We start from the raw sequence: 13,393 nt of genomic DNA, 5'->3' as shown, positions 1-13,393 counted from the left end.
TGGTGTGATTCCAATCAACTAATTCCTCAAAGCTTTAATTCATGTTTCTCTGTAAAAAACAAACAAAACATTATTCAGTTTAGAGATGAAATGGTTTCATAAATAGTATTATGGTGTCTCGTTTACGAATGAAGGATGAGATGGAAAGATGAATCCGAGCAGCACATCTTTTCATGTGCCCGCTCAGCTGATGAAGTCATTTTAAGTATCCAGCTGGACTCAAAAACCAAACAAAAATAATCCCAAGTAGATCAAGAAGCATGTTTACACAACCGGTTATACATTTTTAATATGATTTTAATATGAGTGGATGGTTGCATGTCTGTCAAGTGAGTTGCTGCCTCCAGCAAAGAGATATCTTCTGACTGCTGCTTGTCAACTCTGTTGTGCGATGAATGAGGGAAGATAAAGTGAAAACTCTATACATGTGTGTGTATGTGTGCGTTCACTTTAACATCCTGCACTTATCATGTTGATGTATGAACTGACATTGTATTACATTGCTCGACAACTGATGGTAGTAACGTTGTATCAACTATGAAGGAAATGTTGAATAATTCAACCCAATTCTATATATAATTTTTAATGTATTCAGACGTTGTTATGAATACATTACTTTAATTTGAAGCCTCTATACTCATCAGCATGTACTCCCTTTTAGCCATGTACTGTGTAGAACACGTTTTCTTTTAGGAACATCTTTCCTTTCTGAAGTGTTTGTGATGAAAGTCACAGAGAGGCCTGAAAACCAGTGACCCTGGCTCCAAATTTACTTTTGGAGATTTGTGATATTCAGTAACTTATATACTGTATCTGAGTTTGTGCAGCGCAGCATCCTGAAAGGATGATATGTTTGGATTCGATCTGGGATGTACTTGGTGCTAGACCATGTCAAGTTGTGAAAATTATTGAAAATATACTGAATATATATGTATTCTATATTGTACTCAATACAACATCTCTTAATCTTAATCAGAAAACACAAGCTGTTCTGAGTGAGCTAAAGATTGGGAAATATATTTTTGAGAATCCTGACGAAAGAGTTACAGTAGTCCAACCTACACTAGCAAGGATGAGCTTCCCAGCAGTGTCTAATGATAGAAAATGTCTGATCTTATGAAGGTTTAAAGTGAAGGTGAAAGAAGGCGGTCTATATTTGTTTTATGTGCACGTTAAATGATGACCAAAGATCTTGATCAAAGCAAACACAGAGATTTATGGTGCTAGAAACAGCAAATCTATCTATCTAATAATCTAGAGGCTTCATCATGAGTTACAGATGTTGTGGATCAACTAGTATCATTTTTGTCTGAGTTGACTAAAATGAAATGTTGGGTCACCTAATCTACAATACAGGATGTAGTTATGTAAACTGATTACTTTAATCTGGCTCCATTAACAAATATAGTTGAGTGTCATCAGCATAACTGAACGTTTTGAGTGTTTTCTGATCAAGTAACCTAGTGGAAGTATATAGTTTGGGAATAGAATTGGACCAAGAACAGGACCTTGTAGAACACCATAGCCGACTTTAGTGTATGTCGATGAGAGGTGATTGACACGTACATAAAGTGTCAAGCAAAATGTATACTAGTATAAAGTAGTTCCACTCATACCCATTTGGTTTTCTAGTCTTTGTAGACAAATTCTGGGGATAACAGGGTCAACGGTGCAGCACTGAGGTCAAAAAGAGATGTATTTAAACACAGTAATTGAAATTTCCCTTTTAATTTGGACATTTTTAAAAATCTGACCGAGTTAAAGATCAAAACCTCAACCCAACAATAAGTTGAGAGATACACAGCAGGCATGTCCCCAATACATGAGTGAAAAATAATGAATGTTTTATTTAAATTATTTAGCATACATTTTTAAAAACAAAAAATAATGTCAAGGTTTTGTATCAATGTTTGCTTGTGTCTGTGTTCTTTCTAATTTTTCTTTATGGCTTCACTCACCAGGCGCAGTCCCTAGCCTCCCTTGGTCCTTTCGCCACCACCCCAAGTCCATCCAACGTGGCTCACATCTCGTCACAGGTCTTTAAATTGGGGACTTCAACCTCACAGACTGCCAATGCAAACAGGGAACTGCCTGCTCCTGTTCCTTTGGGTTCTCATCCACAACGGCTCTGTTCATTCTCTCCATCCACCTTCATCGCCACTGGGACAAGGTCGGACACTAAGGGGCCACCGGGTGTCCCCGGGCTCACTGAGGAATGCGGCTGTTGGATTTCAGCGGGTCAAGAGGGGCTGGGTCTGGAACCAGTTCTTTGTGCTGGAGGAGTACATGGGATCGGACCCGCAGTACGTTGGGAAAGTAAGTGGCCTTTTTTCTTGTTTATGGTTTGGCGGAAGCAATAAATCAGCCGAGAGCAAGTGACAAAAGATATTTGCTCACACCTCAACCCGCATTCTGTATCTCAAGTTAAGAAGGGTTGATTTAAACTATATTCCAACAATCAAATCATTTTAAGCAAGTACTTCTGCAGATAGTAGATCAGGCCCACCACTCAACTCTATCAGGTTTGTGTTGCATTTTCACCTGCTTGGTTTAGCCGACGCTATTTGTTAGTGATGGTCTGATGAAGCTTCATGAAGCAGTGTCAATATTTTCAAAGCAACTAGATGGCAGTCTCTGCACTATTTTGCTTTGTCTTGTGTGTTCTAATGAAACATCATATCAATTTTAAACGGATGGCGCCACCTACTGATCTCTTACCAAAATGACACTGCTTCATGAAGCTTCATGATGGGCTGATCACTACTATTTGTTTGTAAAGCCTAAAAATGTGAAGTCGACTGCATGCTTGTCACTGATTGGTCGGAGAGCGACCTCACTGAAGACTCATTAGCATGAATTCCAAGACAAGAAACAAACCCACCATTAAAAATAATATTGCAATATCAAGAACAGTATGAGAAGAGAAAAACAGGACCCAGAAAATCACAATGAGCAAGCATTTGCGACAGGCTGAAACCTCAAGTTGGACTAAAGTCAATTTGAACGATATTTTGTTGTTACTGGGAGGTGAAAGGATAAAAAAAAAGGAGATGGAGCGTCATGAAGCCGTCTCATTATGTTTAGAGGTCAGTAGTAGGCGGCATCAGTTCAAAAACGATGTGATGATTTTTAAGAATAGTTGTTCAAAACAAAGGAAACTAGTGCAGAGACAGCCATCTAGTGGACTCTGAAAATAATGACACTGCTTCATGAAGCTTCATCAGACCGTCAGTAGATTTAACTTTACATTTAAAGACATGAGAAAATTAAATGGATAATGCACTTTGAAAAGCACACACAAACACTTTGTGACAACATTAAAACTGATTGTTGTTGAGACTGTGTGCAATCTGAGCACCATTAGGGAAAACAAAAATGCTCGGAACTAATTTAGCATTGGATTTACGTCGTAATTTAGATTCAATTCACCATGTAAAAAAAGCTGGGGAATCAAAAAACCTATTAAAGTAAGATATTAACAACAGACCTAATTTGGTAAACATAATATGAAAAACGGCAGTATATCAAACGTGATCTTTAATTTGGATTTTATTGTCAAAGCTTCTAGTCTGATGTAGTCCCTGTTTTTGCTCTGACGCTCAGAGGAGGTGCACAAAACTCTTGCAAAACTAGTCAAACGGATGATCCTAAATCTTGTGTGGGACGGTTTTATCCCATAGTTTCATTTGAAGGCTTCTCTCTTGAAGGGGAAAATCTATTTTTCGCCCAGCTTTGTTGTGGGCATCTGCAGTCACATTATCTCTTCATGAGTAAAAGCCCCATTACTGTGGACATTTGACAGGTTTTCAAAGTTAATGATTCATTTTTCTTAACCATTAACATCGCATCCTATATCATCGTTAAAACACTGACCTGAATACAGGCCTGTTCTAAGACGATCCATTTTACTTATTTGTGGAGAGACTTTGTATCATCTACGTAGCAGATAGAGGTGTCAGTAGAGAGGTTAGATATTCACATAAAGGTTTAGAGGGATGAGCGAGGATAGCAACAAAATCATGACATCAAATATCCTCTTTGTAACTTTTGTGGCATCTTTACAGAATAATGGACGGATAAAGAAGTTAAAAAAACAGTTTATAATTGTGACATTTATTAATATAACCTAGTCTTTTTAAGATTAGATTAAGCTATCAATTTTATTTCGTTACTGAGATTCACATTTGTAATGTTACAATCTAAATGGTGGAAACACAAGTGCAGGTGATTGTAACCAGCACACAATATTCCAAACAAACAAAACCAGAGGCCAATATATCTATGAGTTCAAAAACCAAATGTATCCACGGACCCAGGGAAATAAACAGGGAGAGAAGAGAGAGGAGAAGAAATAGAGAACCTGGAAAATGGAAAAGAAAACACAGGTCAAAACACTGGCAGATAAACCATCACAAACTGAAGCACTCAGGCACAACATGAAAAAAGCAAGGTTCAAAAAGGTCCATCAGGTATATCCAACAGTGAGAAGAGACGATAACTATACAAGTGCAGGAGAATCTTTCATCCGCTACATAGGTCTGGACTCAGGAGGGTAAAGTAAGGGAGGGTTCCCGATTGCTGATGAGGTCCAACCGTTAGTAGACACAGGAATATAGGAAAAGAGTGAACAGGAAGTGAAAAGCCAATAAAAAAATAAAAATAAAAGTTGAAAATGACAACAAGCCACAAATAATAGATGGTTATTTTATATCTTGACTAGTATTTTACCAGATAAATGTTCATGTTAGGGGTAAATTATACATTCAAGTCAGAAGTGTTGGATTCATTGATATGATTTTGATGTGGCTCTTTGTTTTTAATTAGCACTTAACCGGCCACCAATGAGTTGTTTTATTATAATTATAAGTCAGTAATTGCAGTAGCTTTTGTCAGATGTGTGGGATTTGGTTTCAAAGTCGGCTATTAATTACCAGATGTAAATATAAACAAGTTAACAAGCCAGGCACGTTAACAGGTGGATCAAGTTTCCTCAGTGAGTCAGATGTATTGGATTCAATAAATTCAACTTTATTCAATTAATTTCTAGGCACAATGCACATGGATAAGTGTTGTTGTTTGAATGGCCCTTCACCCACATATTTGATCGTAACAAACACGTAAAATAATCGGCCAGTGTAAAATAAGTTTGAATAACACTTCTTGTTGAGCTGTCAGGACATCTGTTATTCACACTGCAGTGCCTGAATCAATAAAAAAGAGCAGCTAACAGAGACTCGAAACCTCAGAATACATTTTTTCTAAGCTGTGGCTTATGGCATGTCTTGAGTACACTCTACGGAGTTAGAAGCTGAACCAGGAGCTCTTTGCTTGCTATAGGATAATAGTAAGACTGACTTATCTGCCCCAGTGCTGCCGCAATCAGCCCTGACAAGCCACGTTGTTTGGGGAAGTCTCCGAGGACAAATGCTGACATTGGGAGCTGAGGCGTCTGACTTAATCCCTGGACCGATGCACTGCCCCAAAATAAATGACTACCTCTGTGCAGTATGAAAAACATTTGTATATAAGCACTGCAAACCTTTGTCGCGACAATCTTCAGGGCGTTTGCTGGGAAAAGTATTGTCGCCGGATAAAAGCTGAGAAGATAATTTCCTGGAGACTTAGAGACTGTGGACCCCTCCAGTTCTAACATCATAGGCGTATAATCAAATAGGCGTGTTTTTGAAAGACAAAGTTCTGCTTTACGAATAAACGCTACAATGGAACAGAAGGTGTCCTTGTGCGACCACAACCGTCCCCATTAGTACAATTGACTTTTAGTTTTACTGTATACCTTAAGGGCTTGGTCTTTGACGTTGTGCCCATTTCATAATTTGATGCGATATTCATTTTAAATTCAATTTAATTTTAAAAAAATGGCAAACGGGCAATTATGGCGTGCAGCTCAGCAGTATTAAAAGGGTCAAGCATTACATGTGGTAATGTCAGTGTGAAAATAGAGACAACATCGTGGAGGAAATTCTTGATCCAGCAGTAGCTACAGGGGTACTCTAGAAGAGATAGAGCCCTAGGGCTTCTGGAGAGAAATTAGAATACACATAGAGAAAGCTTAGTTCCCTAAAACCTACTACCTACCGTATATCAGAAAGTAAAGTTTTAAGATGACTCTTAAATACAGAGAGGTTGATTGATAACTGAAGGCCTTTGTTCCGTATCTATATTTAAAGATTTGTGGTATATCTCACAGAGCTGTGTTTAAGAATGTAAGGTCCTAAACGGCTGATAAGTTTGGATTAGATCAGTGATGTGAGATGGGACTAGACCATGTAAAGCTTTGTAGATTTAGATAAGATTTTATTTTTTTTATGATAAAAGTCTTACTGGAAGCCAATGTAAAGAGGACAGCACAGGAGAAATGTGATCGCACCTCTTAGTCAGGACACAAGCTGTTCTGAATGAGCTGAAGAGTTCTGAGAGATTTCTTAGAACATCCTGACAAAAGAGAGTTCCAGCCCAGAGGTAACAAAAGCATGGCTTAGCTTCTCAGCAGCATCCAAAGGAAGGAAATACCTGATTTTTGAAACTTTACGAAGGTAGAAGTAGGCAATCTGTTAAATTTGTTTTATGTGTGTGTTAAAGAACAAACACCAAGATTATTTGAAAAAGTAGATCATGAGTTAAGGATTGTCTGAGATGATGACCAACTAGTAGAACCTTTGATTTACTGAGTACAGTCAAATTAGTTTTCAAAGACATGATACCTGTATTACAGGCAGTACTTGTGTTAGCTGATTACTTTCATCGGGCTTCTCTGTAAAATTACATTTGGGTGGATAGACCATTAGTTTGTTAGATCCCTTGATCAAGAGTGGGCTTTTTTAGCAGGAGTTTAATTACAGCAACTTTAAAAGTCTGTGAGCATGATGTAATTGAGTCGACAATGTCAAGTACGGATGTGCTGAGTAAGGTGAACCCTTCTTTAATCAGCCCCGGGGGAATATGATCTAAAAGATATGCTGTGGATTTGTAGGAGAAAATAACAGAAGACAAATTTCTGCCAACAAGTAGAATTGAGGCCAAGTGTGAATCATGCTCGGTTCTATGTATTTTCATGAGTATACCACAACCTGCATGAGGTCCTAGTTGCACTGAGACTTGTAAGGATTTGTACTTAGAGAAATCCTTCCTTAAAACTATGACTCTTTAAGACATTGGAGTGCTTCTGCTCTTTAGTGCTAGCTCTATTTATTTATGGGTGTTTGTATGAATGCTGTGGTATTGCTGCTTGACAAAATAATAACTCCTGCAGGGGTCAATAAAGTTATATATCTATCTAGATCAGCTATGATAAAAAGTTATGAATTGATGGTCAGATAAAACCGAGTTCTGATGAGAGACAATTACTCTTTTACTTGTAGGACTGTATGCTAGTACAAGATCTAAGGTTTGCTTGTAACAGTGGGTGGGTTTATCTAAACACCTGGCTTCTGTTTACATTAAATGCATGTGAAGAAGTCCACAACACGGTAAAAAGAGTGCACAACGTAAAAAGAAAGACTTGTATCCCTGCACTTGATGCCTGGCAGAAGTTAGTTAGATGTTGGATGTCCGCAGATATCAGATGCACAGACGTAAGCAATGTCTTTCTCCGCTGTGTGCCCCAGCAGAGCTTACTGATCGTGGCTAGGGTTTCTTAAATGGACAGCTTCTACTTATGTGTCAGCTTACGTCACCAGATCAGGGCCATGCCTTCTCTTTGTCTGAAATGTTTGACAATGTCCTGTTGAAAATTGCATGCAAATAATATGTACTGTAGGCTTTTATTTGACACATTTTTATTTATGCAAGATGTCTTTTATAATAAGACATGTCAAAACTGTAATTTATCAGGCAGAAGGTAACCTCTAGTTAGATGGTTGTCTTATATTAATTTACCAGTTTGCAGATGGGATAGGCTTTCTCTTTCTTTGGGTTCTTCTGGAATTGAATACCCTGACCAGGAACATATACTCGGTTGAGGATCCACCCGTCCATTGATATCCTCTCCACAGCGGCGTGACAATAAACTACATTGTAATTTAGAATTTAATTCCATCTGGAAAAGGTTATCTGGGTGAGATAAATGTGAACATTGTTGAACATTGGGTCAAACTGTTAACAGAGAAAAGCAGCTGTTCTGTTATTGGCACACTGATGTATTAGCTGGATTAATGAGCAACATAAAAAAAAAGGTGAGTTGCTGGGTCCAAAGAAGATTACTCAAAAAACAAACGGAAAAATAAAATAAAAAACCTGAACTGTCAAATTTAAAACCCTGGAAAGGATGCACCATGGAAATCATCTGCAAAGTGTCCAGATAAGAACCTACGAGTCTACAAGGATTCATCTCCTCTTGTTTTCAATGAAATTATTATTCATAACGTGTAAACACAGATAACCCACGTCCCCTCTTACATCTCATTTACATCCCGTCACACCGGGCTGGAGCGAATATTTGTCCTTCCAGGGGCGCCACGGACAGAGAAAAATCACAACAAAACAGTATTATTAATCTTTATACGACGTCTGCTGTGTGTTTCATTTGATGATTGCATGCAAAGCAACATTTTACCTTTTCTATGGTAATCATGTGAAAATATGCCGTATACGCAGTTCACCTCTTTAGGGAGAATATCATTCTAAAGAAAGAAAATTAATGAATTCAATCTGGGCCAGTAATGCTGTTTAAAGCATGCAATGTAATTTGAGATCAGCAATTTACTCCGTATTGATTGTACACATGTGGCTAGTAAAAATAATGCAATTATTTCAACTGAGGGGGAAACAGGTTCTCAGCTCGTATATAAGCTTTGTTTTAAAAAAGAAAATTTGAATTGGTGTTGATTTTATATTTTATTTATCAGTCTCTGGAGTGGAGGCAACATTAGAGGGATAATTTACCCAAAATTCAAATCCAAATGCCTCCATGGTGCTCGTTTGTAATGTCCCCCTTGTTAACACTTTGACTACAGGAATTGTTCCAGGAAAAATTACACAAGTCTATATTTTGAGCTTGTTTGTAGCAGACGCTTAAAGGCCAACATTCTACACAGACAGGAAAGACAATATAGGGAGCGCTTCCAGGCTACTGTCTAAACTCGGTAGTGTACACGACCAGCATCAAGGTCTTTGGATGTTTTTAAAGGTGTCGTTTTAGACGACGATCACTGACCCCTTTTCGTTTTAATTGAAATGAACATTAATTTTTGCCTATAGCTTCAAAAAGGAATGGATTACTCTAAAATTAATACCAACCATTAGTCCACATGAAAGTGAGTGAAAATGAGTGAAATTTAATTTGGGGTAACTATACTGTAACTATAACTAAAAAATTGCATCTGTGTCATTCAGACTTTCATTAAATGATCGGATACGGGTCACATGGGGATAAAAGAAAATCAGAATTTGGGTAACTTTAGGCTTGAGTCTGAATTTATCTTCATCGTAATAGATCTCTTTTCAATAGCACTTGAGAGAAATGTCAGGACTGAGCCATAAAGTAAAGAGAATTGGTTACGAAACCAAGTAAAAAGCCCTTTCCCCTTTTGTTTTAGCATAAATTTAGCATACGTTACCTGTTGGCATTGCAATTTTGCGTCCGTAAAACAACATTGTTGTGTGATGTCATCAAAGATAACCTGCGCGTGTAGGACACTTCAGGAGTGTGAGCTGTTCTCACAACAATCCATAGACTGGCCACATTTAAAGACAGAATTGGAAAAGCCAAAGAAATAATTGGACTAGATAAATAAATCACAATAGAACATTAGGACCTGCAGTGGAAACGCTGCCTTTGGAAGTGTGACTTTGTCCATGTGTGACTACAAGGGTTTCTCAGACCAACACTCAAACTTGAATGGCAGGGAATAGGAACACCTTATAGTCACTCGCGTCATTTTTTCAACAAGATGTGCTTCTTATATACATTTATATGTTTATTATTATGAATATATTGTAATAGTTAGCGGTCAATAATGGTGATTTAATAATAGTTGGTAATGAATTCTCTGGGATTGTTTGTATGGTGTGTTGACATGTTTACAGAGACAACATTGCCATAGATGGAGATAATAATTATCCATTTACCGTGACAGCAGCTACGTGCACATTTGTCAGCAACACAGTCTTCATGCTGAGACATCATTAACCAAGCAAATAACCAATTAATACCAGGAGGGCCGCAGGAGGTGAGAATAACAAACCTCACAATTGGATTACAAGGCGTTTATTTCTCCTAACTGAGTGGTGCTTATCTTATCTTGTAGAAGACTCTACCATCAGTGGTCAAACTCCCTCTCACACATTCTTGCAATTTTATAGAGCCGTGGCCGTTTCTATTGTTACTGCCTCCTGAATATCACTGGCCTGACTGTGATGCCATAAATCTGATAAAATGCAGCTTTTATACCGACATATGGTTTTCATTTCAAGTGTTCCACACACGTTTAGATCCTGCGTTTTCCACAAATCATACATTCGAGCAACACTATCCAAACTATGTTTTCGATCAAGCTTATATCATAACTGACACATCTAACACACCCATCTGAACATCTAGCTGGGTCACTATGACCTGGAATCAGGAGTACATATATTTGCCAAACAGCTTTCCTCCCTTGGTAGGGTCTGTCACGTAAAGAGGTCGAACGTCTGTTTCTATGACGTGAATTGAAATAGGCCAATTTCCTGGCAAATTGCGCAATTTTCTGTAAGAATCATCGCCAAGAGACCGCCCAACAAAAATGAGAGCACAAATGAGTACTGGTCTAATGTTAGAAGTTTTAAATCACATTTTTGAAGAATTCTTTCTACTAAAATTAATTTATTTCATTAGATCCGTGATAAATGCTGGATTGCTGCAGTTGACCCTAAAGTTTAAAACCAGAGTAACTTGGTCTCATCTGTGATTTGTATTCATCTCTCATCAGCTGCTGTCTTGAATATTATTTCCATCCGTTGATTCATTACTTAATCAGACAAGCGTTCAACTGCCTTCCCACCACCCATGCGGCCTGCTGACAGACTGGCAGCATGCTAACTCGCTGCACCGCTGTATTGTCAAACCCACATCACATCACATCTTTGCTGCTGGTTGCTGGTTTTTGTGTCGAGCGCTGGGCCGGTTGTCAGAGTCTGAGCAGCTGATAAGAACGGAACATGGTGTCAAACGCTGCAAGGTTATTATAACTGATCGATATTGGCTGGCATGTCATTTTCTTTGCTGATGACAGCTCTGGACTCACTATCTGTGTTGTGTCATGCCTCAGTCAGGTAATAGGGATGGAATGATGGGAAAATGCAATGCACACACACACAGCAGAGTATACCGTAAATACCCAGCCTGTGTGTGTGTGGCGATGCTATAGATTGACAGATTCGGTGTGTGGTTACAGTCCAGTGGCGCTCTCTGCTCCAGCTATATTATCTCAGTTGAGTGAACCCAACTTGTGGCTGTAAACTTTGTGGTATAAAAGCCTTCAAAAAGGTGTGTGTGATTGTCAGTATTCATAGGTGAATTGTATTCAATTTGTGACTATTTTTTGTAACGTTTTTTAGATTTGTCCTGAAATCACGTAATGTATAAAATATATAAATATCTTACTACAAATAAAAAAGTGACACCATTTTTGAAATTTTGAACATAAGATATTACGCCTCAGTATCAAGAGTACGGATATGAACCCCAAACGTGACAAATAACTGTCAAAAAGACCTACCAGGGTCATACAAGGTTTCACAGGTTTAACTGCACATATCGAGCCAAGATACAATGAGTTGTCTCGCCCCAGACTTTCGTCTTGTGGTGCGGATCAACTGTAAATGAAAGCGACATTTCTGTTGCTGTTGAATTATTCCTCTCCGTTTCTTTTTCAATCCCTTAGATCACAGAGCAATTCTGACATGTTTCCACCAGTGGGGAAGTCACTATGAGCTGCAAAACCCTTTTGACTTTAAAATGAAATATCATTTTTCACATACCTTTATCAAACAAAGTATAAATCAAACGTGAGTGGTCTGATGAATCTTCATGAAGCAGTGTCCTTATTGTCAGATCCCACTAGATGGCGGTCTCTGCACTTTGTTTTGAACATACAAACGGTTCTAATAAAACACCACATCATTTTTAAACTGATGGCGCCACCTACTGACCTCTAAACAACATGAAACTGCTTCATGAAGCTTCATCTGCCCATTACTATGAAACGTTAAAGTCAAACGTCTTATTTAAGTTTTTTCAGAACAATTCCTAATGTCGAGGCTTCAGTATGAGATGTTGAGGATGAGAAAATCAGGACACGAAACACAAATAAATGTGCATAACTTGAAGAGAGAGAAATATACGTTTGTGTGATGTCGTAATAGATCTATTTACATTTACTATTCAAGATACTCAAACTCTTCTCCACCAAGAGATCTGTTCTGAATCCTAGATGATTTAAGATCTCTCACTGGATATCATCTGAAAGAATGATCCATTATGTCACATATATGATGTATTCACTCATTTTATCTCTCAGAGTTTCAGCGTGCCACGGTGTTTGAACAGTTTTCAAGCCCTCATCCGTCAGAATAAATATGTTCTAAATTTTTGCCTGAGCAAATACAAAGTAAATGCTTGATGCAAACCTGCTACCGTCTCGCTGTGAGGTACCCGTGCTAATCACTGTGCCACCATATGCTTCAATTTGCCAGACTTGACGTGAGGAAAATAAATGCTTTGTCAGTAATTTACAATAATCCCTGGCAGTGCAGCTACATTATAGCCTAAACACATGTAAACATGTGGAATTTAATAATCATAACAGATTCCCTAATTGCATTTAATGAGGTCCAAAGCTCATTCCAGAGTGCCTTTGAAAGGTTTTCCGGGTTGTTCGAGGAACAGTGCAGCTTTCGCTAGCAGCAAAGAGTCCAAATATAAATTCTTGTGAGTGGCTCCGTATAATCCTTCCAGCAGAAATCCAATTACAGCGTTTTCAAAAAAAGGTTGGTTCCACTGGATTCCCTCAAATGAATCAATATGCAGGTTTTCTGCATCGCTAATGAGGGTCCATGTGTTCAGCAAATCCTGTTCGTGGCTCAGAGCTTCACCATCTTTCACTGCCAATAATTCCCCCCGTAAAGGGCCATTAACACTAGAGATTGTCCAATTCAATCACTAATTATTGCTAAATCGCTTTGGTCAATACAAGTGTTTTGTAGCGTTGATAAACGGCAGATGAGTTATTACGGTATTGTGGCTGTCAATGAAGCTCCAGGAAGCTGTTAGAGACGTTGGACACCAACATATTTATCCCCCCATCAAAGCAAATTAATTCAACCAGTATTCAAATAATGACTTGCGTTTACATGTTGATGATACTATCAGATGCTCACCAGGAAAACTCACCGA

General features: G+C 38.3%; 1 protein-coding gene across 2 annotated transcripts in view; it reads left to right on the top strand.

Annotated features, from left to right (window-relative positions):
• LOC148082140 (cadherin-12-like) overlaps nucleotides 1-13,393 on the top strand; it is a 123,890-nt gene that overhangs the window by 41,391 nt on the left and 69,106 nt on the right. For both annotated transcript variants that reach the window (XM_087789251.1, XM_087789252.1), the window contains exon 2: nucleotides 1,962-2,316. In XM_087789251.1, the coding sequence (XP_087645377.1) occupies nucleotides 2,074-2,316 (243 nt within the window). In that variant the 5' untranslated portion in view covers nucleotides 1,962-2,073. The remainder of the gene's footprint in view (nucleotides 1-1,961; nucleotides 2,317-13,393) is intronic.

Source organism: Callionymus lyra, chromosome 4 (genome assembly GCF_982586985.1).
Source record: "Callionymus lyra chromosome 4, fCalLyr1.hap1.1, whole genome shotgun sequence".
NCBI lineage: Eukaryota > Metazoa > Chordata > Actinopteri > Syngnathiformes > Callionymidae > Callionymus > Callionymus lyra.
This window is presented reverse-complemented; position numbering and strand designations above follow the sequence as displayed.